We start from the raw sequence: 27749 nt of genomic DNA on the forward strand, positions 1-27749 counted from the left end.
TTAGCTGGACAATTTCATCTAGAGAATATTATCACATCTGGTACTGTGGGCCATTTCCAATTTTTTTTACTTTTCACCATTGCCTTAACCATGTACCCATTGGCAGTTTTGCTGGTGATAATCCCTGGATACAGACGATCCTCATATGTAACCAGCACATATTTTCCTGGTTGTAGGTCTACCCCATCAGCATGTTGTTTGTTGGATGTACTGGTAATGGTTCTTTCGTCACTTGGTTCATCAGAATCATCCTGAAATGAACTGGTGTTCATGCCTTCATCGCTATTGTGCACAGAAAATTCTCTACTGCTTTCGTTGCCATCAATAGAGTCCTTTTCTCGAATGTGTACTGATAATGCTCTCGGACGTGTCATTTCATTTATGCGATGTTGACTTTCAACATTTTCACATGCTGTGGACGTGCTGGCAGGTACATCACGTACACCAATATCGCTTGAGCCAATACTTTTCCCAGGAGGGACATTCAAATTCTTGCACCTTTGTACTGTTCTTTTTTGTGTTGCTGCATTTTGTGTCTTCAAGCTTTTGAAGGAAACTATCTCCAATGACACCTGTCACATGATCCAATTCGTTCCAAAATGTAAGATGGCATTCTCCTAAGGACTTGAGTCCTATCCAAAGGATATATCCCTGACTTTTTGAAGCCTGCTTTCAAATTTGACCTACTGTTTCCAATGGCATCAATTAGGCTCTTAAGCAGTCTTGGGAACTGATCCTTAGGTATGGCCGCACACTTACTATCATATGCACTCTGTTTCTAATCTGCAAGAACCTTTCGCCATTGGCTGTTCATAGGACGAAAATATGCCACATCTAATGTTTGTAGCAAGTGTGTCGAGTTAGGTGGTAGAGCCACAAACTTTATGTTGTTTTCTTTGCATAGACGTAAAACCTCCAGGTATATGTGTGAGCTTAAACTGTCACCGATGATGACCTTCACACCATCTTGTTTTTTAAGAATGGGCAGGAAGAGTGACATGAACCAATCTTCAAATGATTGGTGATCAAACCAACCAGATTTCATCCTGTTGTAGCACGCACCATCTGGTCCACCTTCTGTCCATGTTGACCATAACTTTTCTGCCTTGTAGTTAACATATAATGGTGCTACAAAGCCCTCAGCATTACCACAAACCATTATCGATGTGCAGGCCTTTGATGCATTACATATTTGTTCCAGATACTTAGTTCCCCTTTTTGTGAGAATTTTCTTGTTGCCTGGATCATCTACAAGATTTGTCTCATCATAGTTCCAGATATTTGAAGCAGGAACATTCTGGACCTCTTTTTCAAGATTGTCGAAAAGGTTGTTCACAACGTCTTGATCTGTTGCAGCGTTGCAGCTCTGGAATAACTTATATTCTTTGCTGTTCATTGGGAGATTACATTTTCGTGCCTCTTCATTAATGATATTGCCCAATCATGGTCAGGAAAGTTGTTGCGGAAACAAGCTACAGTCTTTCCACTGCGGTCAAGATACGCTTTAGCAACACACCTAAGATCAAATGATGTCACTGGGAAACCATATGTAGACATTGCAATTATATGTGACTCCAAACACTATTCTTCCACCTCACTAAACACTGTTTGACCTTCGACAGTCTTTGTTGCTTTCTCCTTGGTTTTTTTTCCATAGTGTGTTCTGTGTATGCCATACCTGCAAACATACCACAATCCCGAAAATTAACAAAGGATACTTTTTGTTAGAATAAGCAAAAGATAGAGAATTTGAGATAAATACTTACTTATCTGAAGCTTCTCTGAGGGTAAATTTTTTTGATCTAACAACATTCACTGCTTCTTCAAGGTGATTCTACGTGTAATTTTTACATGGCCGGGCACCCAGTCATCTTTTGTAAGTTCGTGGCATGTTCCAGCCTACTTTACGTGCACTGAGAAGGAAAAAAAAAATAAGTTGCATGTTTGAAAACATTTTGGGGTGACTTTGTGACAAGCAGTTTTTGTCACTTAGTCAACCCACAAAGTCGCAATTTTTTGATCCATCAATCATAAAAATTACAAACCTTGTGAGAATTAATGCTGTTGTATTGAAACCTTTTAAAACAATATATTTCAATCTAAAATACCCAGTTTTACATATATATGGCAACATTCATCGCCAGAGCATAAAGTTTCCAAAATATGTAAACAATAACAAAAACTAATAAAGACGTAGAGTAGACTGCTGAAGAATTGAAGTTTAGGGTGTTTTCCAAACTTTTCCATGCTTGCTCCAGTTTACAGCGCAAATTCTGAAACAGCTACAATCAAATTTCTATCTGTTTGAGCGCCATATAATTTTTATTACTGATTTTCACAAAGTCAACACACCTGTCACAAAGTAACCCCTTTTTACGGTAATGTAAGAATCATTTTAACTCCCCCTCTAACCGTTTAATTTTAAGTATGTCATCAGCTGTCATGTATCAGTATATTCATTGACGAGAAACACTACCAGAGTCTGTACATAAATTTATATTTTCTAGGTCGTGACTTATAAAATTTAAAATCGATCTTGATAGCATATGCTTCTGGTTCTAACATAAATAAATTAATAATATAAATAAGCTGGTCATTTTTATCGCAGGTATATATAATGTATGTATGCAAGTTGTTTGAAGGTAATTCTGTATGAATTCTGTAAATGACTTTGACTTCATTGTCGCACAGCTGCAATTTGTTTTGATTAAATATTGGATCAACCTTGCTCTTATAAGAAAAGACCTTATAGTCTTAATAGTAGCAAGTTGTTTTTTTCTGCATGTGGGAAAAACTGTTGCAATTACTTCACTTAAGGTTTAGCATTTGCTATGCCTAAAGTTTCTATTGTGGTTCTTATTGGACAGTTATGGTATTAGGTAGCCATTAGCCAGTATTTGTTTGTCAGAGTACATCCATGAAGATTACATGGTAAAAAAAGGTCCCTACATTTAAAGCTAATAGGAGTGTATCTGAAAGCTCCATGGCATATACTGAGGGTGCTTAGCCTGGATTTATTAATATCACTCATGAAGATGCTTCCATAATTAATTTGAATCTGATTTATGACTTGTAGAAAAGTATTAGAGTGGAAGGGCCACCTCTCCAAACAGTATAGATCATTAATTTTAATAAATTTACAGCTCTCTGTATTTAAAGATGTAGGTAGGTGTTGTATTTTATTTATTTTTATTTATTAATTAATTATTTATTAAAATCCACCACTAGATCCCCTTACAAGCATTACACTTGGGGATATGGGCTTAGTCAAATTAATATAAGTATACATATTTACTATATATACATACATTCCTTTTTCAATACTCATAACAAATTACAGTCACAAATTAAAATTAAAGAATAAAATTTCCCATATTATAGATATATCAAAAGGCCTGTGTTTCATAATACACTTGGGGATATGGGCTTAGTCAAATTAATATAAGTATGCATATTTACAATATATACATAAATTGGATTCCCACAAAACTTAGAAAGTCACAACTTTAACTGTCATAACTTATAAACACATAATGCCGAAACATGCAATTTAGAAATAGGTAGCACAACTTGGAAACACACAACTTAGAAATACGCAATGTAGAACTAACACACTTAGAACTTTCATAATTTAGAAACACGCAATACCGAAATATGTAACTTAGAAGCATATAACCTATAAAGTTATAACTTATAACTGTCATAACTTATAAAATTATATTTTGTGTGTTTCTAAGCTATGTATTTATAAATTGTGAGTTTCTAATTTATGGCAGGATAAATCGAAACCGTTATGATGCATAGGTATCAACAGTTTATATGATATAACTGAAAGAGATCTAATAAAAATATGGATTGGTTTTATTCTTTTCCTTTCGTTGTCTGCACGACTTTAGTTGTGGCTCTGTATCTATGGTTGTTGAAATATAAATAAACATAAGCACATGTGTTATTTGGGGTTCTATTGTAAATTTAAATTTGTTTGTCACTATCGTGTCAAAAATAAGCATACATTTGAAAATGCCAAACTTGAGTAAATATAAGGGATTTTGTGATTTGTCTATAGTAATTAACGATGTTTCACAACTCCATATAAAAAATATGCTTCATACTGCTGTAGAATGTAAGTAAATTTCGAAAAAAAGTTATGACTTGCCTTCAAAACAATAATATATTAATGCTCTCATATATGTAACCTTTAAAAAAAAAAATTGTAAGTATGTAAAGGTAATTCAGAAGATCCATATCCTTAAACAACAACTCTAACTTCTCCATTAGCCTCTTGTACGGTCCTTATTGAACGCATAAATTTGTGTTTATTTCAGTATGATCGTCGTAGTTTTGTAGTTTTAGCTTATCGGAAATCAGATATATTCTATTTCATGTAAAGTATTAAATAATATATATATAATAATTTACACCTGCAATTGGGCTTCCGCCCGGTGGCTAGGAGTTCCCACCCCCCAATTACCCTCACTCCTCCCCCCTCTGGAGCCTCCTTCGTAAGTCCTTCCCTCCTCCCAGATCCAGTGTCCTCCCCTCAAGTTCGTTCCACTCTCGCCCCGTCCTCACAAGGAATACCTGTCTTCCTCTCTCTGTCCGTCTCCATTCTCTCTGAATCTTCCACTCATGATCCCTCCTTCCTCGATACAGCCCTCTGTGCAACCTAGCTCCCAGCTTTCCCCAGCCCCCCTCCCCCCCACGAATTACCTTATTCATTCTCACCAGCCTTTCCACCTTCCTCCTTTCTTGCAGTGTGTCCCACCCCAGCTCCTTCATCAGTACCGATGGTCTGTGAGTTTCCCCCCTCCTGCCTTCGCCTTCCCTTCTCCTCCACATATTCGTTACCCATCTCGCTGCCTTGCGCTGCACCCTCTCCAACTCCTCAATTTCCTTCTCCACATAGGGGTCCCACACCGCCGCGGCATACTCCAACACTGGCCGTACCAATGTCGCGTACGCCTTTTCCTTTACATTCCTACCTGTCCCTTTCAGTGTCCTGCTAAGCAGCCCTAACCCCATTCTGCCCATCTTCACCACCTTCTTGACCTACTTTCCCCACCCCAAGTCACTCTGCAGGATCACTCCCAGGTACTTATACTCCTCAGCTTCCTGGATCACCTGTCCCTTCCAGCAGTACACTTTTCCCTCCACCCTTCTCTTCCTCGTGAACCTCACCACCTTTGTTTTCCCTACGTTTATACCCATTTCGTTTTCCCTCGACCAGCACTCCAGTTTCTGCAAGTCCTCTGCCAGGTGCGCCCCTTTCCCCACAGTTTCATAGAGCACACAATCGTCCGCAAACAACCGCAGCCTACTTTTCAACCCCTCCCCTACATCATTCATCATGATCAGGAAGAGCAAGGGTCCCATGACACTGCCTTGTGGTACCCCTGACGTCACATTTCCCTCTTCTGACCATTCCTTACCCACTCTCACTCGCTGGATCCTGTCCCTCAAGAAGTCCCCTGTCCAATTTACCACCCTCCTGTCCTCTATCAACCCCTCCACCTTTTCCATCACCCTCCTGTGCGGCACCCTGTCAAACGCTTTCTCAAAGTCTATAAAAATAGCATCTACCTGCTTTCCCTCTTCCACTGCCTCCACCAAGTCCTCCAGCAGCCCCGCCATCTGCGTTTCACAGGAGTAACCCCTCCGGAAGCCGTGCTGCCTCTCATCCATCCAGTCCCTTTCCTCCACCCTTTCTACTATATACCTCACTACCAGCCTCTCCATCACCTTGCCTACGTTTGACGTCAAGCTGACCGGCCTATAATTTGCCGGGTGTGCCTTATTCCCACTCCCTTTATAGATGGGCACCACCACAGCCTCTTTCCACTGCCTCGGCAGCTGTCCCTCCTCCAGTGACTGCGCATACAGTACTTGCAGGTACTTCCCGATCACCTTCCCTCCCAGCTTGAGGTGCCTGTTCCCTATCCCATCTGGCCCAACCGCCTTCCTCACATTCAGTCTCCTCAACTCCCTTAATACATCATCCCTCCGTATTTCCAACCCTCTCTCTCCCCCTGACTTCTCCTCTTGTGCTCCGCACCATACTCCCCCGTTTACAAAAACCGATAAGTATTGCTCCTGCAGTAAACGAGCCTTTTCCTGGTCACTCACACACTCTTGCTCTTCTCTCCCCTTTAATACTGGTAGTCCCTTCTCCCCCTTTACTCTCCTAACATATCGGTACAGATCCGCCCAGTTTCCCCGCCCCCCTTTCTCCATTATCCTTTCCATGTACGCATCCCTTGCTTCCCTAGTTTTCTTTCCCAGTTCCTTCGCCAGATCCTTCATTTCTGCGTTTAGCCCCTCCCCTCCACGCTTCTTGGCTCTTGCGTGGAGCCTCCTGCACTTTCGCTTTAATACCTGTACCTCCCGTCCATGGTAGGGCGGGTCGCCACCCTTTCCTACCCTCCTTTGGGGTACGAAGCACTCCACCATTTGCTCCAATATGCCCCTCAAAACCTCCCACTTCCCTTCTAGTTCTGCAATCCCTTCCCACCTACAGAACTCCAATTCAAGAAATGCCTCCGCCCCTGCTCTATCCGCCCTGCTCCACTGTCTTACCACTTCCTCCCTACTTTCCTTCACCTCCCTCCATCTCATATCTATCTCCACCACCGGGATTTTGTGGTCGCTGATGCCCTCCATTACCGTAGTACCTACTACCACCTCCACAGGCCTCACCAGCACCACATCTAGCAGGTTCCCAGTTTCCCCTTGTCCTCCACCATTCCTCATCCTGGTGTTCTCCCCCACCACCTGCTCCAGTCCACTATTTACCAACTGGGTTGCCCATCTTTGCTCCGTCACCCCCATTTCCTCCGGTCCTTGCTCCCACACCACCCCTGGCATGTTTAGGTCCCCCGCTACTATCACCCACCTATCCTCCCTCAACAGTGACAGCCTGTCCTTTACCCCTTGTGCAGAATTATTACCGAAGCAAATTTACAATTACGGTAATTGTTCTGTATCACGTATCCAAGTTTATCTCTTGATCCTGTGTTAGACGATGCTTGCTGTTTTAATTTAGTACATTGAAAAATTCTGGCCAAACAAAAACTTTAATATCACACAAACCAATTGTGTCAGGTCTTGTGAAAAAATTTTTATTTCCTATTCAACGTACGATAATTGGTAATTCATTGTTATATCACATACTGGTGTTATGTCCAGGATTTTTTGATGTACTAAATTAAAACAACAAGTATTATGTACCACAGGATCAACATATACAGGATCATGCCATCAGGATCAGGGGATCAACTTGGATACATGATTTGAAATATTTGCAATGATTACGAAATACCGGCCGCCCGGGACTGAGTGCTTGGGACAACAACAGCATAAGTCATTCCACGCTAATACTGCAATTACCATCCAAGTTTTAATTTTTTTACAAGAGAATGAGCAGTCATAATGTTGAAGCAGTTACAAGGTGACCTAAATACATCTGTTTACTATAAATAAAAATTAAATTTACTGTGTAAACCAACGTACAGGTTGTCCCAGGACCTCTATTTTTCTTTAATAATGCCATTGCTGGTTACTCTGTCTCACAAGAAACCTCAATAACAAAAAAAGAAAGATGAATACACAAACAAAACAGAAAACAAGCCAAAATCAGCCAATGTCAAGCAGCACAGGGAATTCTCTGACACAGAGAATTCCTGACTAATTCTATCCACTGAATGTATTCATCTCTTTTTGTCTGTTATTTAGGTTTCTTATGACATAGACTGCAGTTAATCTAGCAGTGGCATGTGTCGAAACAAAACATTGTAACCAGTCTCTCCCTTGCAAGGACCGTGCAAAGAACTCATGAGCTGTTGTGCCTGTAAATCCAGTAGGTTTCGAAGTGGTCGCACTGAACCGAGTGCTGGACGAATCGGTGTTTGAAGGGGATAAAAAGAAGAAGAAGAAGAAAGGGGAACCGAGAGACACGCCTGACTTGGTACCGCCGCCCCTGCAGCTTGGCGACTTGAGAGAGGTCAGTTTTGGCTGAATGGAAGCTGCGTGGCTTCCAGTAAGTTGGCAATCATGTGGGCCAACCTATTGTGTCCGGTTTTGAAGATCAGGCCTGTTGTTTGAACACAGTAACTGCTAGAATTTTTTAATTATTTAAATTACCTTCTTTACGCGACCAAGACAAATATAATACCATTCTTAAGTACACAGTATTTCAATGTAATTTATTTTGAATTGTATTACATTGTGATAGATAGACAAGTTTTTTTTTCTTCTCTAAACTGTAGTTTTAAATTTTATGTCAATAGTAATGTGTGTGTTTGTATGTATTGACATGTTCTATATCCCAGAGTCTTTGACCCAGTGTGTGTGGTTGACAGAAACAAAGAAATAAATTGATAATTTCGGAAACTCATTTGTGTGATTTTTGGGGAATGCTCGTGGAACTTTATTGTACTGCTGAAGCATCAGAAAAATTAGCATATTGCTCAAAAATTATTTATACCCAGTTGTTTCTATCAGCAATAGGTATATCTGTTTTGCATGAACAAGTGATTGAGTTCTTCTAGAACTGTGAATCTTAAGCTTCCTGGTTACTGTTAATGTACAATATGTTTGGGTAGGAAGTTTTAATCTGTAAATGTCTGCGGTTTTATTTCCAGGCGTTCCGAGAAAAGCTTACGATTTTGCAAAGGTTGACCTTCACATTCACTGACAATTTGCAGGCCCATAAAGTGGTGAGTAAAATGTCTATGGTTTTAATTGGCAATTTTAGGTACAGCATGAAGTGATTTGGGAAATGAAGTAGTTCTCGCAATAATTTTTTACCACCACAGTTGTGTGTTGTCAGTAAAAGTTTCAAGTAAAACTTGAAAAAATATTTTCAGATCTGTTAGGTAGAAATATGTGGGTTTCACAAGGCACATGTGTAATTCACTTGATATTTTTTTCTAGATCCAGTCAGAAAATGTGAAAAAATACGACCTTCTGGCTGTCATCCCCACAACCGAGACTGCGTTCCAGGTACGGTAAAAGGTCTTTAATCTGGCATGTTCAGGAACACAGCATTGCCGGATTAGCGATTTTGCCAGATCATCAAACATCAATGAAGTTTTAACAGAAATAACAAAAAAAAATATTAAGTATAATGATAATCAGAACAAGCTGTAGTAAGTTTTCAATTCTTTACATAGTTGTAATATTGTGCAAATGCAATATGCAGCCTGAGGGCTATTCATTAACTTTTTTCTTTTAACAACAGTAGCCTTAACTGTGGCATATATTTTTGATATCTTACAACTGACTATTGCATATAGGGGTTATATCGTCAAAATGTTGCAAACATAATTTTATTTTAATTTAAAGAGAATAAATTAGTAAACTCCTAAAAATTAACATTTCAAACAAAAGCTAGATAAAATAGTTAAAAACTGTATACACTACATTAATTTAGTCATTTAATGCAAGTGTTGATTTATGCAATTTGGTCTTCTTAAAATAATTAAATTCATTGTATGAAATTCATTGAATTGATAAAATCACGTATATAAATTATCAATGAACCATAGTTATAGTATTTCCTATAAAAAAAATTAATTTTAATCATGGGCTTAAACACAAAATTACATAAACAAAATAAATCAGAATAAGAAGCAATACAGCGTGATTTTTTTGGCTGTTTTTTTTTTTTTTTCGTCTTATATTTAATTGTTTTTCGTACCATGTTTATTTCTGTGGCTTTATAGCATGTGTGCACGACGCTGGAGGCAGATATAGTATCGTTCGACCCAGTAAACAAGCCGGTGTGGTGCCCTCGCAAGCTCTACAACCTGGCCTCCGAGCGAGGCCTGTTTTTCGAGCTGATGTACGCGCCAGCCATCCTCGACACGACCAGCCGGAGAAACATCATCCAGACCGCTCACGGCTATCACTCCTGCGGCAAGTCCAAGGTAGTGCTTCTGAGCTTTATTTCCATTATATTTGTCTGTACATACTTGACTTCAGGGCCGGTGCAAGGTTAATTGGCGCCCTAGGCGAAAAACCTTAATGCCCCCCAACCCTCCCGCCGGACACCCCAAAAAAAATTTTCCTCGCTCAAAATACATCACGTAAGCCTAAGATTTTGTCAACAATCAAATGTAAGCAGGCTTGTGTTTTTTTTTTTTTTTACTTATTACAAATCATAAACAGGTCACCGTGGACTTTAAATAATTACTTATATCAATATAAACATTCCAAACTGTTACAAAAATCCATTTTCATGTAGTTTCAGTATTCGTTAAACATATTATATGAGCTGTTATGTGTCGTGCTGCGCCGCCCCCAGCTACTTGGCGCCCTGGGCGGTTGCCTAGTTCGCCTATATGGACGCGCCGGCCCAGCTTGACTTTAATGTTTTTTTTTTTTTGACCTGCAGTCAGAGATGTCGAGAGAAATGAAGGGCCCGGGGGGGGGGGGGGGGGGAATAATTTGGTCGGGCCCCCTCCCCATAATTTCTTTAAACACAACTCTTCCAACCCCTCACTATTTTCAAAAAAAAAATCAAAAGACTGCAAACATTTAAGAGATTATAATGCTGAATAAGTAGGACAATGCTAAGTGATTTTTAACATCATTTTAAGAAGAAAACATTTTAAATGTTTTCTCAATAAAACATAATTTTCATCCTTTTATACATACCCTTTAAAAAAATATATGACAATTTTTTTTCTTCATTTTTTTAAACTTAATTTACATAATACTGAGCAACTTAAAATATTACATACTTTATACCAAATAATTTAAAAGTCAATAATCATTTAAAATTAGTTTTTCGTGATTTCATATTAGCAAAAATTTAAATAATAGAACAAAAATTCAATGTCTGCACAAGGCTTGATTCAATACATAATGTTCTTAGATCAGTAAGAATTTTCTGACCCAGTGTTGAATTCTGGCAATTCTTTAACCTGTTAAGGCCATATTTCACAGATTTTTTAGTTTTTCCATGTAAAAGAGTTGTGCATGGACACTTTAAAATTGTAGTTGTTTTTTGTTTAAGAAGCATAATTTTCAAAATATTTAACTTCAGAGTTGATAATTCAGGGCTTTTGTGTAAGTACTAATTTTTTGATTAACTATCAATTTTTTCCCTAAAGAATTATATTTTATATTTTATGTGATCTGTACAAATTACCAACAAAATAGCTTATTATGAAAGTGATAAATCAATTGCCGAATGCTCACTGTAATCGTTAGAGTCACTTGAATTAGACATTATTATTTCGATAAAAACAACCATTAATGGAAAATTTCCCGATTTTGTGAATTGCTAGTTTGAAACTTAATCTGTAAAATAAAATCAGTTTTGATTTTTTAAGTAATTTGCAAAACCCAAAAAATATCCAGTTTAGCAACACTGTTTTTGTTATATGTCAGTTGCCTACAACACTCTTCTCTTGGACTGTACAGTAGTTGTGCCTGTGTTGTACGCACCCCACTGACACCCCCTGTTGTTAGGCATCGCAGAATTGTCTCCCCTCCCCCCTTGGGTGGCAGTAGGCTGCTGTCTGACCTTGAAGATTAGTCACACAAAATAAACACTTGTCAAGGTTCAAGGGACAGAGTGAGCATTAGTAGGAAGAAGTAATGTGAAGTGAAGTTTGTGGAAATAAATGCAATTTTTATTTTATGTATTAAATTTGCTCTTCGAGGGTTTTGTTCATATCAAAGTATTAATAGATAAACAAATTCCGGGCAAACCTCGGGCTTCTCGTCCACGGAAACGAAACAAACACGCGAAAGCTGCGAACGAGATATGGAGGGAAAAAAGAAAAGTAAGTAATATTGATAATGAGGAAGAGGAGTAAGCAAAAATATATTAATAAGCGGAGTTTAATCGGAATAGAATAATACCTATTTAATTTTACGTGAAACAATACAGTTTAATATTTGATGTAATACATTTCTATTTTATGTCCTTGAGTTTTGTCGAAGAAAGAATTTGAAATACTATGTTAAAGTAAATGTCTTCCCCAATGCGAATTGGATTTTAAAATGTAAAATTAAATGCATATATAAAGTACATCTTATTTTTGCTGTATTTCTCTTTCTTGTGACCAAGATTCGCTTCGGCATAAAGAAGTGCTATTTTACCTTTTTAAATAATTTCATTCAGAATTAGGAAATAACCCACATTTTTAATGTTGATCATTTGAATTTCATACAGTGGTAATTTGATGGCCGATATATAAGGTGGCTGCCCTGCGCAATATGGTTATTCAGTGAAATTTGCAGTGGAATTGTCAATGCAAGGCTAACGACTCTTTAGCAAGCATGTGATAACAGTCCTATTTTCTCTGTCTTTGCTTTGCAGCTTTCAGCTCAGTTCCGGGAATCACTTCAGGTAGGCTCGGGAAGGGTGTGTGTTTGTAAAGATTTTGCGGAGGGGGAAGAGGGAATGCATTAGGGTCAGTACAGTCGCACCTAGAACATTGTAGCCAGACATATACTAGACTTTCTGGCAGGTAATATGGCCTTAAGCACACTGAAAGATCTTTCTGCTGTAGCAACAAAAACAGGACGTACGCAAAATATGCGCACACAACACACACATTCGGAAATAAATTTTTAAATAAATAGATAAAATTTTAAAAAGGGGTACATATCGATGAACTTAAGAAATCTGCTCTCAATTTCTAACTCCAAACTATTGGTAACTTTGCAAGTTTTTTTGAGTTTGCCCAAGTTGCCAGTAATATCTAGAAAGAAATTAGACTTGTATATGTAATATGTCACGTAACAAATATTTTTTAAGCTACCCTTTTTATTATCTGCATTTTCAGCTCTGTGTGAGATTTTGGGTCTTAATAATTTACAAGTCATTTAATTAATATTCCAAGCAAACTGGAGATAACTTGATCCAAAAAAAAATACGCACATAAGACGATTATGCTTCGCCAACTGTATGTGTGCACTGTGCCCACTGTAACATGCTAAAGCTGAATGAACATGGTAGATAAATCATAGAGCATAAATAAATCGTGAGTTTCTTGCTGCAACATAAGTTGTCCTGCTCTTGAAATAACTTCTCCCTCACGCAAATTCCACCTATCATGGCCGGCATATTTTTCATTGCCTTTTCAGGTTTTTAACATTCCGCTACCAAGCGATAACCAAGCCCATGGATGTAGATCTCGGGGTGTGGCCAGGGGGGGGGGGGTGTCTGGGCCCCCCTGGAATCAAAAAAAGCCCATATTTGAGGGGGCCTGCTTGCACTTGCTAAATTGTTGCTAAATTGTCACTGTGAAATGTGAATGATTAATGGTATCCCGCGGGACCCCCATGGGAATCCTACTGAATTGGCCATGTTTTCCAGCATAGTATTTATGCAAGGCTGTTCACTTTAAAATCTGGCCACAAAAGTCGTAGATAAAAACAAAGCATTGTTGATTTTTTAACTGCTTTGGGAGATGTCACCATTGCTCTGTCCCCCTACAACCCCCTCCCCCCCAACCCTGAAGCACACGTAAGCAAAGGTGCCTAGGGATTCGTGGCTTGCATACTGTTGCCAGTTTCTTTAAGCTCAGCGCAAACAAATCAACACAATGTGCGGGAACCTTCTTAGTTGTTTAGGCCCCGCTAGGGTAGCCAATTAAATATGTAGAGCTACTTTCGTGCTGCTTAGTAGGCTCCACACACACACTTAAACGTTGGGCTGAATAAAACTGTGTAATAAATTAGATTTCTTAAATTGTGTGACTCTTCACTGGTAATGTTGACATAAGGTAAGTCACAGTTAGGTGTTATTTGATTGATATGGAACATACATAAATACACACTGGAGTAGGTGGAATTACAAATAACACAACACAACACTGTGAATATTAAATATAGAATTATTTTATTTCCAATGTAAAAACGATTTAAAAGATTTCAATCTTATTAATATATTTAATTATTATTCATATCCAAAACAACAACCTAACTTAACGGTGACATCATAGTAATTCAATAAAAGTTCAATTACCAGGAGTTATGTTGCGCACATTTAAATATTTTCAAAAGTCTTAATTCGGGTTCGTTGACACTACACAGTTTTTAATTAATGTTTTTTTTTTAGGGAACTTAAATCAATTTACCTCGGCTAGATAGGTTCAAAATCATCGGCAGAGCTCAGAGCCTCTCATCTATAGGACCACTGAGTCTGTTAATTAATGTGTAAATTCGTAAAATTTATGTCCAAGTATTATTTAAATCCTCTATAAAGTCAATTTAATTCATGAAATCAATGTTTATAATAAGTTTCGGCGACGATGTGACGTAAAAACGGGAGTTTCGTGATTCGTGCATAAGATTAGGGCACAAAAAATCTGGGCACTTTTATTACTCACGTTAATCACTCCTATGATATTTATCTTTTTAGATAAATCCTATTTAAATGTTCTGAACTCCCTAATGGTTCATAATTATCATCCACTATCCGGGATGCCTGATGCTAGATAGCTAATTTTCAGGATTTAAATTCGCCGACGTCACGAAGTTGCCGCTCATTCAGCTGGCCATTGTAGAACTCTCTTTCTTACTAGTTTCCTCAAAATAACCAGTAAGACTCACTTTTAAATGGTGGCCCGTGATTGGCCAAAAGGACCGTTTCAGGTACATAATTTCTTACCGAAAACGTAAACTCCGAACGCAACAATTGCGCGGATAACAAAATTTCACTTAAAATTCAAATACATAAATATTAAAATTAATAATTTACATAATAAAATTACGGCGTTAATTTTACCGTTTACAGTTTTCAAGTCCATTAGTCCTTAGAGGGGTATCAACAATACCTCGTTCAAATAGTCCGGTAAAAATCCAAAGAATCACTTTTCCATAGACATACATAACCAAATATTGCCGTTTCTGAAAATAAATGATATTATACATAGAGCAAACAAAAATAAAATAAATCGTAAATAATAATAAATAATTAAACTGTCAAAACAAACATGTTGCAGTACAGATTTTGCCGCCCTTGTCAATTACATTGAACAGTGCTCTTTGACCTGTTCAAAACGGTGCAATGTGATTGGCACTTCTCTTTCTCCGTCGCACAATACACAACACTCTTCGTTGCCTAGCAACGCGCGCACCAAACGACAAACAAAAAAAACAACTTGAGAGAGACTACCTCTCCTCGATTCGTTTTTTACCGTTGCGCGCCTGAAAATCGCGCCTTTTTAAACACTTTTTATCGGGTCGTCGCTGCTAACAGACCTGCGCGAAGAAGTTCACGGATTTTGCAGTGCAAAATCTTCGAAGGCTGGAACTGCTGCTGCTCTCCGACAGCTTCTGCCTTGAGCCGCTCCTGTTGAGAAGGACTCGGGAGGACTTACTTACTGTGAGTATGATTCACTAAAGGGATTCGAAGGGGTGCAATGTACACGTGAGTCAACAATAGGACGTTCTCCAGGTCACGTCACGGCAATGGGTCAACGTCCACCTGCGGTGATGACTGCATCCTTGCTGCGACTCCTCCTTCCTGCAGCGGACAGCGGCGTCGAGACGGCGCCTGTCCTCAAAACGACCAACAAACCTGGCCTGGTTCACCACGCGTCGACGGGGTCTGGCGTGGGGCGATGATGCTGTACCAGTCAGCACGGCATCTGGCACTGCAGCTGACGTCATCAACTGCTGATGTGGCAGCATCCAGCCGCCCTGCCTCACGACTACGCGCGAGACGGCGTCGTGGCGTTTGCGGTGCTGATTGCGTGGGGCGAGGTCACCACTTCCCACAAGGAAGCACTCGTCTATTCCCATCACTGTTAGGTACACAATCGTTGCGAACCGCACTATGTCTAGCTCACTCTGGTGTAACCTTCGCACCTGACTTAAGTATAGGTGTCCGGGTCTTAATCGATACCTTAATCACTATGTGCGTACTTGTACTCTTGCAAATACAAGTGTCTGCAGGCAATACAACTTGTGTACTTGCCGCGGAACACTATGACGTCACCGTTAAAACAAAAATATCTTAAATTAACCTTAAAATTCCTAGCTTAACATATAACATTCTCATTATTAACATCATTGTTAGAAAAAAAAATAAATAAATACTATTAATTATTAAATCTCAATTCTTGCATAACAATGCCTGGTTATCAATATCCATTAAATTCAATATTAGTACTTTGCTTGCTACTAACATATCACATTGTTAGTTCGTACTTGATTAGTATGCATCACAGTGCATTTGCTTGTTTGTGTTCTCATTTCATGAGATTTCATACATTTCACCACAACATTTCATTATAGCGTATCATTATTGAATATCAAACATCACATGTTTTGCTTTTCATTATAACATATTGATAGCTAACATAATTTATATTCATTACTCAATGTTTGTAACTTACATGTTTACATTTCATTATTAAAAATATTTGCATTTAACTATAGCATATTTAGCTTGCAATTTACATTTGCATTTCATCACACTTGTTAACATTTCATCCAAGAATATATATCATATCATGTACATACTGACAATTAATAGTTCATTGTTATGTTTACATAGTACATACTAGCAATTGATCATATAATATAACATTTATATATAACTATATATATATAATAACATTTACATAACATACCATTAACCTTTCATTATGTTTACAAGTTATACAATCAAAATTTCATAGCGTTTTTACACATTGTTTACATTATCTTCTCCTATACAGAGAAGTCGTTGGTTTACACAATTACCAACTTAGTAACTTTTTCAATTTCAGTCTGCTGTGCTCAGCTCAACAGCTGTAGAGGCTTTATCTTCCTCCTCTCATCTTCCATTACTGTGTTTTCATCCCGTAGCGGTCTCGCTGGGTTGAATAATGTTCACATTTCATCTCATCTTGGTTACTATCAGTAACACATGAGTCTTGTAATCTACTGAGGCTCCTGGCTTCAGTGTAGCTAAGGTTCCTTTTACAAATCAGCTGTTTCACAAACATGCTGTATCAGGATAGCTTTCAACATAGGGTATCACATGTTCAATATCTTTTTCATTTCTTTTTAAGAAAATTTTCTTGCTTCTTCAATTTTATAACTTCTGTTAGGCGAAGTTGCTTGTGGACACTTGTTTGCCGGAGTATCTTCACTTCTCGTGACAAAGGGCTTAGATCCTGAGTTTTTCAGATCCACATTCTTCGCTATTCTTCACATCATTCGAAGAATACTATTCAAGCAACTATGACAGTGATGCGAGTGAATAGTGTTGAGACGACGTAATTTTCTCGTATAGGGGCTTCTCCCAATAAATTCTTAAAAATCATCGATTTCAAATTTCAGTGTTTTCATTTCATAAAATATCAATGCCTTGACATCCAAAGTTTAATAAACTAAATATTTCAGCTAAATCTGATTGGATTTGTATGCGAAATGAGTGCATACTTTTCTAACCTGCATTCTGGGTAGAATGCAATCCTAAAGATCATTCTTTTCCCTAAATTCATCCCAGAAATGGTAATAAAATAGTGAAGTTTTAAAATCTTAGTGAGTTCTTCTATAAATATTAGAAAATTTAGTGATTTTCTATTTTTCATCATCAACATAACGACGCCTATTGGATTACTCAGCATCATCATTAAATCAAGGTAACCTGCATAATATTACTCTGCTTGTAGTTGCAAAGGGTTATGTGCTTTTAGAGATGCTTTGCATGCCAGTGTTTATATATGTCTACACAGCAGGATGGGGTATCATACCACCTAGTTACATCGACACTAAATAAGCTTAATTTCTTCTCGTTTGTTAGTACACAGTACATACAGCTTCACATAGGTATAGGCTAGTCTAATGTTGTATATATATGTCTTAGTGACATTTGAGTTCATACTCATACGAGGAATTGTGCAAGCCAACTGATACATAAATACAATACACATTGTACACAGGTAGCTTCACAGGCTACAATAACATCTGTATGGGTGGCATTTCACTTCACCTCAAATACAGCAATATAGCGGGAATTACACTTCCGCATAACCACAGGGTAAATATCTGCATAGGTGGCATTTTACTTCACCTTTACACAGAAACAAGCGGGAATTACACCTCCGCTTAACATTACAAATTACAGTGGCTGCACTACGCCTCACATGGCGTACTAGATCACATAATCACAGTGACATACACTTACTCCTCTGTACAGTTCAGATCCTTGGTCTGAAACTTACACTTAGACTGCTCTCAGCTGTTTATGGTACTACACCTTGTACCATCACGAGGCATTCGCAGCTTAGGTCGGTACTGCTTACATAGTAGTAGGGCTCTTGTATTCCCTTAACTGCGTTATATTATAACGGCCTACTGGTCGGCCTGTTGCTGGCTCTGCTAGTGCATAGCAATTCTCTTGTACTATGTCTGTGATGACATAAGGACCTTCAAATAACAAAAACAATTTCTTGGTTACATGTTCCCAGGCCTTGCTTACCGGAGTTGTTTTCTTCAGTACCTGGTCTCCAATTTTAAATTTTGCTAATTTTGATGCTGGTTTCCTCTTGCGTCTGATGTCAGCTTCTGCTGTCAACTTCCTCTTCACTAGAGCTTCTACCTCTTCTCCTGTAGGTAGTTTTTCCTCTTCATTAGGGGTGTGTTCACATCGGGGTAAATATTTCGGGTTGATCGCCACCGATCTATTCAGGCTCATGGCTTCTCCAGGGGTAACTCCAATAGAACCATGTACAGTATGGTTAATAACGCACTCTACATATGGCAACTTATCTCGCCATGATTGCTGCGAGTTATGGCATAGCGTACGTAAAAGACTCCCTATTGACTTCATGAGTCTTTCCACAGGGTTACTTTGTGGATGCCGTACACTGATGGTTGTAGGTATTGCACCTAATTTCCTGACTCCTGTTTGCCACAAATCACTGGTAAACTGGGTACCTCTGTCTGACAATACCACTTTAGGTAAACCAATTTCTTCAACGAAAGTTTTTAATTTTTGCATAACTGCTTTTGCAGTTGGGTTCACAATTGCATATAATTTGGTGAATTTTGTGAAAACATCTTGCATCACAAAAACATACTTAACACCTCCCTTTGACTGTGGTAGGGGGCCAAATAAATCAACTGATAATAATTCCAATGGTGCTGTTGGAATGATTGGCTGCAATTCTCCATGCAGGTGTTGTCCAGGTGGTTTCACCTTCTGACATAGGTCACAGGCACTTGTGACCTTACTTACATAGCGTGACATGTTAGGCCAATACACTTGCCTCTTTAATGCTTCAATGAGCTTCTTGCTCCCTACATGTCCCAAGGCTACATGTAGTTCCCAGGTGATTGGTTGCCTCAAATCAGCTGGTATCACTGGTTTCCAGTGATCTTCGAAAATGCCTCTCTTCCTTGACTGGGCAAACAAAACATTTTCTGCTGACAAACAGAAATGTTGGTGAATTTTATTATCAGCTGACTGCTTCTGCAGCTGGTTGATGGTGTTTTTGCAGTACTCATCTGCCTGTTGTTTACATTTTATATCCTTCAGGATATCTCGGAGTTTAGGGTTGGTTTTAAATATTTCTGTGGATACTTGTGCCACTAAAAATTCCTTCTGTCGTTTTGATGTAGATGGTGAACTTTCTTGCAGTTCATGCATGCGACTTAGGTAATCTGCAGTGGTGTTGGCAGATCCCTTGATATGATGTATATGAATATCATATTCCTGCAGTAGCAAAAACCATCTCGTAAGGCGGCTACCAAATAACTTGCCTGCCTTAAGGCATGTTAACGCCTGGTGATCTGTTAACAATTTCACTGTTTCTCCAAGTAGCAGATCCCTGTACTTCTGGAGTGCCCATATGATGGCCAGAGCCTCTCGCTCTGTAACAGTGTAATTTCTCTCGGCTTGGTTGAGAGTACGACTAGCCATTGCTACAGTCTTTTCAATTCCATTTTCCTCCTGTGCAAGCTTACATCCTAGGGCTGTGTCAGAGGCATCTGTGTATAACAGAAATTCCTTCCCTTGGGTTGGATGGTAGATGACGTGTTCAGTCAGGAACAAGTTTTTCAAGCTGATGAAGGCTTGCTCGTGCTCTTCACTCCACATCCATGCCTGACCTTTCTTCAATAGGCTGAACAGTGGAACTGCACACTGTGCAACTTGGTTGGAGTATATCCTGTAAAACCCAATTATTCCAAGAAACGCTCTTAGCTGTTTCACGTTCCTCGGTGTAGGAAACTCTTGGATGTTCTGCAGCTTGTCTGGGGGTGTCTTAATGCCTTCAGGTGTGAGGATGTGTCCTAAAAAGGGTAATTCCTCTCTGCAGAAAACAGATTTTCTAATTTTCACAGTCATGCCTGCCTCTTGCAATTTGTGCAGTACAGTGGCAACATGCTGCATGTGCTCTTCAAAATTTGATGATGTTATTAATATGTCATCGACATACGCCCTTGCAAATCCCTGACACTCGGGTCCTAAGGTTGCGTCTAGACATCTCGTAAAGTCAGCCACTGCGTTACACAGTCCAAACGGCATAACTGTAAATACATACTGCTGATTCCTGAACAGAAATGATGTATATTGGCAGGAATTAGGCTCTAATGGTATCTGCCAATAGCCTGACGACAGATCCATGGTTGTGAGATACTTCACACCTTGATACAATCTTAAAATTTCTGCCGTTTGTATAGGACTTTCCCTGTCCTTGACTGTAATTTTGTTGAGCTCCCTAGCATCGAGACACAGTCTTACTGTCCCGTCTCGTTTACTCACACAAACTATGGGGTTAGCATAGGGGCTTGCTTCTCTCCTGATTACATTCCAATCAATCATAAGTTGTAGGTAAGCTGTGGCTTCCTGAACGTACTTCACCGGAATGGGATAGCATTTGCGGTGGTACGGTGCCTCCTCATTTATTTTAATTTTCGCTTGGTAGAATCTGTTTCTGCCTGGCTTGTCAGAAAATACTGACTGAAAATTGGCCAGTACACCAAACAGTTGTTGCAGCTGACTGGGTGATACACTCTTCACCTCCTGTAGTGACTGTCTTATGTCTTCAAGTGATGCCTGAAGTTGCTCACTTGCTTGTGCATTGTATATGTGCCTGTGCATAGGTTCACTGTACAATATTCCCACAAAACTTTCCCTCACATGCCACTTGCCTGTGAGTGTGACTGGAGTTTCACAGTCATTTGAATGAATTTTACATAGTTTAAAATCTATCACTACACCAAATTGTGATAGAAAGTCGGTGCCTATTATTAGCGGTTTTGCTAGGCCTTTCACAACTAGTGCAGTCATGTCTTTTGGTCTGCCTAGGCCGTGTACTGTTATCAGTACCTGTCTGTTTACAATAGGGCTTGCCCTTGATGTCACTCCAATTATCTTGAGTGCTGGTACTGGTATCTTGGGTAGTATTATACCTTGGTGTTCGAGGTAGTTTACCAACTCCTCACTAATACACGTGACTTCAGCGCCACTGTCAATTAATGCATCTACGTTGCATTCTTCAATTTTCAATGTCACATGTGGACAAACGGTACAAACTTGATGAACCCTATTTTCATCGTTTTCATTGTATAGAAAGTCCCTTTCACTTTCTCTTAGCATAACAGTGCATATAAATTTATCGTAGCTGATGCAGCTGTAAATTGGAGATTTGTCGTTTTGTACCCCTGAGCCTGAATAGTGGGTTTCTGTTCGGGGCGATCCAACTGAAACCCGTTCTAGTTTAACGTGCCCTGGTTGGCACGTCCACCTGGAACACGTTGTTGTTGTTCGTTGTGGTTCCAATTACTGGGTCCTGCGACGCTGGACACTGCAGCCTTGAACTCGGCTGCTACCGGGTTCACTTCCCCTCTCTGGTAGTATGCAGCTTGATGTCCTGGATGCTGCGCCTGGAATGGTGGCGGAAACGTTGCGTTCTGGTAGCGTTTGTTTCCAGAGAACTGGCTATTCTGGGCATTGCCGCCATGATTCTCTGTCGTCTGGGGGGAATAATGGTGAGGTGGCATTCGGGTTTCTTCGTGCCGGCCCTGGTATCGAGGTTCTTCCATCTTGCGGTACTTCCTCGCGTACTCTCTCTCGTCTTCAGACGAGGATCTTGGGCGTCGGTCACGGGACTCCCTGGGAGGCCGTACTTCAGGCGAGTAGGAGCGGCGGCGGTTGTCGTTGCGGTCGTCCTTCCTCTTGCGCTGGTACATCTCTTCGTCGCTATGATAGTTCCTCGTATTTGACCACCAGGTCTTCCTCTTGTTGTAGGGGCCTTTGCGTTGGCTCATAGCGTACCGGCCATATGAGCTTTGCTCTCTGCCCTTGGGTTGCCACGTCATAGTGTGGACAGCTGCCTGACGGTTGTCCCTTGGCTTGTTGTCCCTGTTTTGCCAATAGTTATTCAGGGGTGGCTGGCGGTTCTGCTGGGGTACCCTCTCGTGGTCCTCCTTGGGTGCTGGCGTCCTGTCCATTTTCTCCAGCTTGTCGTAGTTCAGGAGCCTCTCTCTGAACTCTGTGACGTCTCGGTACGTCAGGCCGGACAACTGCTTTTGGTAGCGCAGCGGCAACTGAGTGAGTATTGCCGCTACGAACTCCTCGTCCGTCATGGGCAAGTCGAGGTATCTAGTTTTCTCAAACATTGTTGAGAGGTGGGCTTCCAGCGTTGTGCCCTTCCTGGGGTCATACCTCTCAGTATGGAGCTGGGCACGCAGATTGCTCTGAATGCGCAGACTCCAATACTGCTGGCGGAACATGGCCTGGAAGTGATTGTAGCTACTGGTGGTTGCACTCAGCATTTCCCACCAGTAGAAAGCCTGCCCTTTCAACGCACTGTTGAGGCATTTTAGTACCTCAGCCTCGCTGAGATTGAACGTGGCCGCATATTCCTCAAAGCGCTTCAAGAACCGTATAGGGTTCTCGGTAACCCTTCCTGAAAACGTGGGCATGGCCTCTGCCCAATGCTTGGCCGGGTGGTGGATCAGAGTAGCAGGGTCCATACTCGACGTGTTTACAAACGTCCTGCTACTTGGCCGATGAGTGATGGGGGTGACACGTGACGGTTCCTGGGGCAGGTGCTCAGTGTAGCACTCGGTGCCGCCCTGTTGCTTGCTTGTGGTGGGCAGTGTTGGAACAGTAGGTCCATGGCACTCGCTTGCCTGGGCCTGGCCTATACTACCAGCTGATGCAGCTGTAGGGCTCGGTTGGACAGATAGATTTTCAAACCTGTCCCTCAGCGTAGCTGTGGCCACCTCGATGTCACCAAGCCTACTCTCCAGGTGCTGGATGTGCTCACGCACCTCTTCCCTGGCGTTGGCCTGTCCTCGATGCTCGTTGGCCATCATGTTCCTCAGGGACGTGACGTGGGATTCCAACCCATCTACCCTGCTGTTGTATTGGGAGACCTGTTCGGCTATCTGCTGAATCTCCTCATGTTGTTGCAAGAGTCTAACCTCGATGCTGTGCTCGAGATTCCTTAGGCTGGCATTGTTCTGTTCCATGGCAGCATTGGTCTGTTCCAATCCAGCCCTCAACTCAGCCGTGAGATTGATGTTATTTTGCTCTAGTTTTTCAGTGAGAGCAGTGTTGTTTTGCTCTAGTTTTTCAGTGAGAACGGTGTTGTTTTTTTCCAATTTAGAGTCGTTCTGCTTCATCTGAGCATTTGTCTGCAGCAAGATCTGCATCAGTGACTCTAGTGTCACTGGTGGTGGAGTAGGAGTGCTATCCTGGGGTGCAATTGTGTGTAGGACAGTGTCATTTATGTTTTCCTGCTCCATGATTAGGGGAGATGTGAGCCGCCCTAACCTTTCCTCACAGGTGACTACAGGCGAATTCCCTGCAGATGATGAAGGATTCGACTCACTGCTTGAGGTTTGTGCAGTAGCAAACTCCTCCCCTACACTTCGTGATCTTTCTCTAAGAAAGTATTTGTTTTGTTCGTCGGCCATAGTGGTGTGCAAGGAAGTAATTGAAAAAAATAATGCGTTACACAAATAGTGCACTTGCACACAGTACTCGGATGGTACAGAATTTACACAAAAAAATTGTTGAGGTGTCCCTTAACCTCAAAATCGGCCCCACCGTATGGGCTCCAAATAAATATGTGCGGGAACCTTCTTAGTTGTTTAGGCCCCGCTAGGGTAGCCAATTAAATATGTAGAGCTACTTTCGTGCTGCTTAGTAGGCTCCACACACACACTTAAACGTTGGGCTGAATAAAACTGTGTAATAAATTAGATTTCTTAAATTGTGTGACTCTTCACTGGTAATGTTGACATAAGGTAAGTCACAGTTAGGTGTTATTTGATTGATATGGAACATACATAAATACACACTGGAGTAGGTGGAATTACAAATAACACAACACAACACTGTGAATATTAAATATAGAATTATTTTATTTCCAATGTAAAAACGATTTAAAAGATTTCAATCTTATTAATATATTTAATTATTATTCATATCCAAAACAACAACCTAACTTAACGGTGACATCATAGTAATTCAATAAAAGTTCAATTACCAGGAGTTATGTTGCGCACATTTAAATATTTTCAAAAGTCTTAATTCGGGTTCGTTGACACTACACAGTTTTTAATTAATGTTTTTTTTTTAGGGAACTTAAATCAATTTACCTCGGCTAGATAGGTTCAAAATCATCGGCAGAGCTCAGAGCCTCTCATCTATAGGACCACTGAGTCTGTTAATTAATGTGTAAATTCGTAAAATTTATGTCCAAGTATTATTTAAATCCTCTATAAAGTCAATTTAATTCATGAAATCAATGTTTATAATAAGTTTCGGCGACGATGTGACGTAAAAACGGGAGTTTCGTGATTCGTGCATAAGATTAGGGCACAAAAAATCTGGGCACTTTTATTACTCACGTTAATCACTCCTATGATATTTATCTTTTTAGATAAATCCTATTTAAATGTTCTGAACTCCCTAATGGTTCATAATTATCATCCACTATCCGGGATGCCTGATGCTAGATAGCTAATTTTCAGGATTTAAATTCGCCGACGTCACGAAGTTGCCGCTCATTCAGCTGGCCATTGTAGAACTCTCTTTCTTACTAGTTTCCTCAAAATAACCAGTAAGACTCACTTTTAAATGGTGGCCCGTGATTGGCCAAAAGGACCGTTTCAGGTACATAATTTCTTACCGAAAACGTAAACTCCGAACGCAACAATTGCGCGGATAACAAAATTTCACTTAAAATTCAAATACATAAATATTAAAATTAATAATTTACATAATAAAATTACGGCGTTAATTTTACCGTTTACAGTTTTCAAGTCCATTAGTCCTTAGAGGGGTATCAACAATACCTCGTTCAAATAGTCCGGTAAAAATCCAAAGAATCACTTTTCCATAGACATACATAACCAAATATTGCCGTTTCTGAAAATAAATGATATTATACATAGAGCAAACAAAAATAAAATAAATCGTAAATAATAATAAATAATTAAACTGTCAAAACAAACATGTTGCAGTACAACAATGTCTCGTGCCACAACCTTTTACCTGATAAAACATAGCTAATCATATATCATAAATTCACGTGGTTTCTGGATATTTCTCTTCATTCAGATAATTTAATAAAAAAAAATTACTATACAGTAGAGTCCCGCTAATCCGAACTAATTGGGACCGAACCCTGTTCGGATTAGCGAAAATTCGGATTAGGCGGAATTTTCTAATGTAATGCCATTTATGGTCTTTATGAGGCGTGGGCTATTTAACATCTGATGTGTAAAATATTAAAGATCAGACACAAAACACACCTTCATTATTTAGCATAGTTAGCATAATATAAATACGTAAATATTTAAGTAGGTACTATGTACGTAAGCATATTTTTTTCTTTTTAGTTGAAGGAGAAATAGATAAATCATAGTTTTCTTGTGTACATATTAATAAAAGTAAGACATTACTTGAAAAAGAACTTGTTTTTCTTTGCTTTTCAAGGTTCATAATTGTTATAAAAATATTTCTTTTTTCGTCCTAGCCCTGTTCGGATTAGGCGGATTTTCGTATTAGCGGGACTCTACTGTACTTTAATGAAACTGAATGAAAAATACACTTAACATCACTAGATTATATTTAAATAACTTTTTTTGTGTGTGTCAACTTTGGTATTATGTATTTAGATGCAGTGTTTTTGTGTAGTTGGTAAAGATTTTGTGTTTTTTTTTTTTTTTTTTTCCCCAGAACATTATCATCAGTAGTGGAGCATCAAAACCATTGCAGATTCGCGGACCGTATGACATTCTTTGTTTGTATCCTTTCCTTGAATGTTAGGGGCGTGCGAAGCTTCTAAAAGTTAAATTCAACTAGAAAGCAATGTCTTCTAGAAAATTAAAAATCTTGGAGGATTTCAAAGGTTTTTTCTTAGAGCAGAATACATTAAAAACTGAATTTAACGCTGGAATTTGGGCCATAAATAACATCCATGGTGTCTCTTAACATGCGTTTTTATGAGAGAGAGAGAGAGAGAGAGAGAGAGAAAGAGAAAGAGAACCACTCTGATAGCCATGGCCGGCCCGAGGTTAACTGAACATTTTTGAAGGCCTGCCGATCTACTGATCACGCCTTGCGTGACTGAGCTTCCTAGGAAATGAAACTGGCAGAAGAAACTGTTGGGCTTTTTGAACCTGAGACTCTCCTGGATGGGATGGTGCATGTGGTCAAGGAGCAAGCTTTCAATGTCGTTTGGGAGTGTGTTTCTATGGTAGTTACGGACAGACTGTACCAGCAGGAGTTGATCATGACCGGGAAGGGGACCGCTTGGAGAAAGGGCACGAGGATTTTGCAGTTGACTATCGGACAAGTGACGAGAGCTTGCGAGAGATCAGTGTGGTTGGAGAGTTTCCTGTTACAGTGAAAAGATGTACCAGTAAATCTTTTTACTGAACCTTGTTGTGAAATTATGTGTCAGTCATGCGTTATGGTGATCTGTGTGGCAGCAAGGCCAACCTGGTGGTGATAATGACAACTCCGTCCCAGAGGGTAGACTGCATTTCAGGTTCCAATGATGTCTTCTGTGCCAACAAAGCTTTCTCACCACACTGTGTCTCTGCAGATTCATTGAGGTGACTTGTCTCGAATCAATACCATTACAGCACAAATTGAGTCAAAATAAATAAATGTCTCTTTATAATATTTATTGACTTCCTGGAGGTAAATATTTACTTTGGTTATTAGTGTTGAGAAATGGTTCATTCATAAAGTTCAGATTGTATTACATTTTTAACTCACATTTTATATGAAAATTATTGATATACGAATAGCCTTTTCGACAAAATGTTTAAAAGCTGCTTCTTTAGTGCTTTTAAGTGTCTTTTATTCATTAATAGTTTTTCAGTGTTAGACTTGGTCCTTTGATAAATCTTTTCATATCCATGTGATCATTTTACTCTTAGATGTGTGTAGCTCAGTGTTGAATGACTTGTAGGCATGGCATCATCCTGAAACTTTTACAACAAACCTTTTATTTTAGCCATTTAGCCAGTCCACTGCTGCTGACAATGATAATCTTATAAAGGGGAGACATAGGCCAAAGATGCCAATTTCGTTTCAGCAGTTTTTATGCCATAACAATATTCTATTGTTTTATTTTAAAAATGTGGTTTTGTTAAAGCATAGTAATTTAATTTGGTGGACAGTATGTTATGTTCTTTGAAAATCTTATAACCTTTCAGCTTTGCTTTAACAATGCTCGTCAGTTTGTCATGCCATAAAAACTGTTGAAACCACACTATGGCATATTATAGTTCTTATCCCTCCCCCTGATCTCAATCTAAGG

The 27749-nt window shown here is 39.6% G+C and overlaps 1 protein-coding gene and 1 long non-coding RNA gene across 4 annotated transcripts in view; one reads left to right on the plus strand and one right to left on the minus strand.

The window, feature by feature from the left end:
* Positions 1 to 343: 343 nt before the first annotated feature.
* Positions 344 to 2177, minus strand: LOC134537771 (uncharacterized). The gene is made up of 2 exons (XR_010076039.1): positions 1767 to 2177; positions 344 to 1678 (listed from the first exon to the last, which is right to left on the minus strand). It is a non-coding gene; the product is annotated as an uncharacterized LOC134537771 (long non-coding RNA).
* Positions 2178 to 3894: 1717 nt separating this feature from the next.
* The window catches only part of LOC134537778 (ribonuclease P protein subunit p30), a 47997-nt gene continuing 24142 nt past the window's right edge, over positions 3895 to 27749 (plus strand). The window contains exons 1-6 of one of the 3 annotated variants that reach the window (XM_063378573.1): positions 3895 to 4123; positions 7854 to 7996; positions 8637 to 8711; positions 8929 to 8997; positions 9720 to 9923; positions 26156 to 26223. In XM_063378573.1, coding sequence (XP_063234643.1) covers positions 4021 to 4123; positions 7854 to 7996; positions 8637 to 8711; positions 8929 to 8997; positions 9720 to 9923; positions 26156 to 26223 — 662 coding nt within the window. In that variant the 5' untranslated portion in view covers positions 3895 to 4020. The remainder of the gene's footprint in view (positions 4124 to 7853; positions 7997 to 8636; positions 8712 to 8928; positions 8998 to 9719; positions 9924 to 26155; positions 26224 to 27749) is intronic. The other 2 variants (XM_063378572.1, XR_010076040.1) reach the window with 2 other exon arrangements.

This window comes from Bacillus rossius, chromosome 12, assembly GCF_032445375.1.
Source record: "Bacillus rossius redtenbacheri isolate Brsri chromosome 12, Brsri_v3, whole genome shotgun sequence".
Classification (NCBI taxonomy): domain Eukaryota; kingdom Metazoa; phylum Arthropoda; class Insecta; order Phasmatodea; family Bacillidae; genus Bacillus; species Bacillus rossius.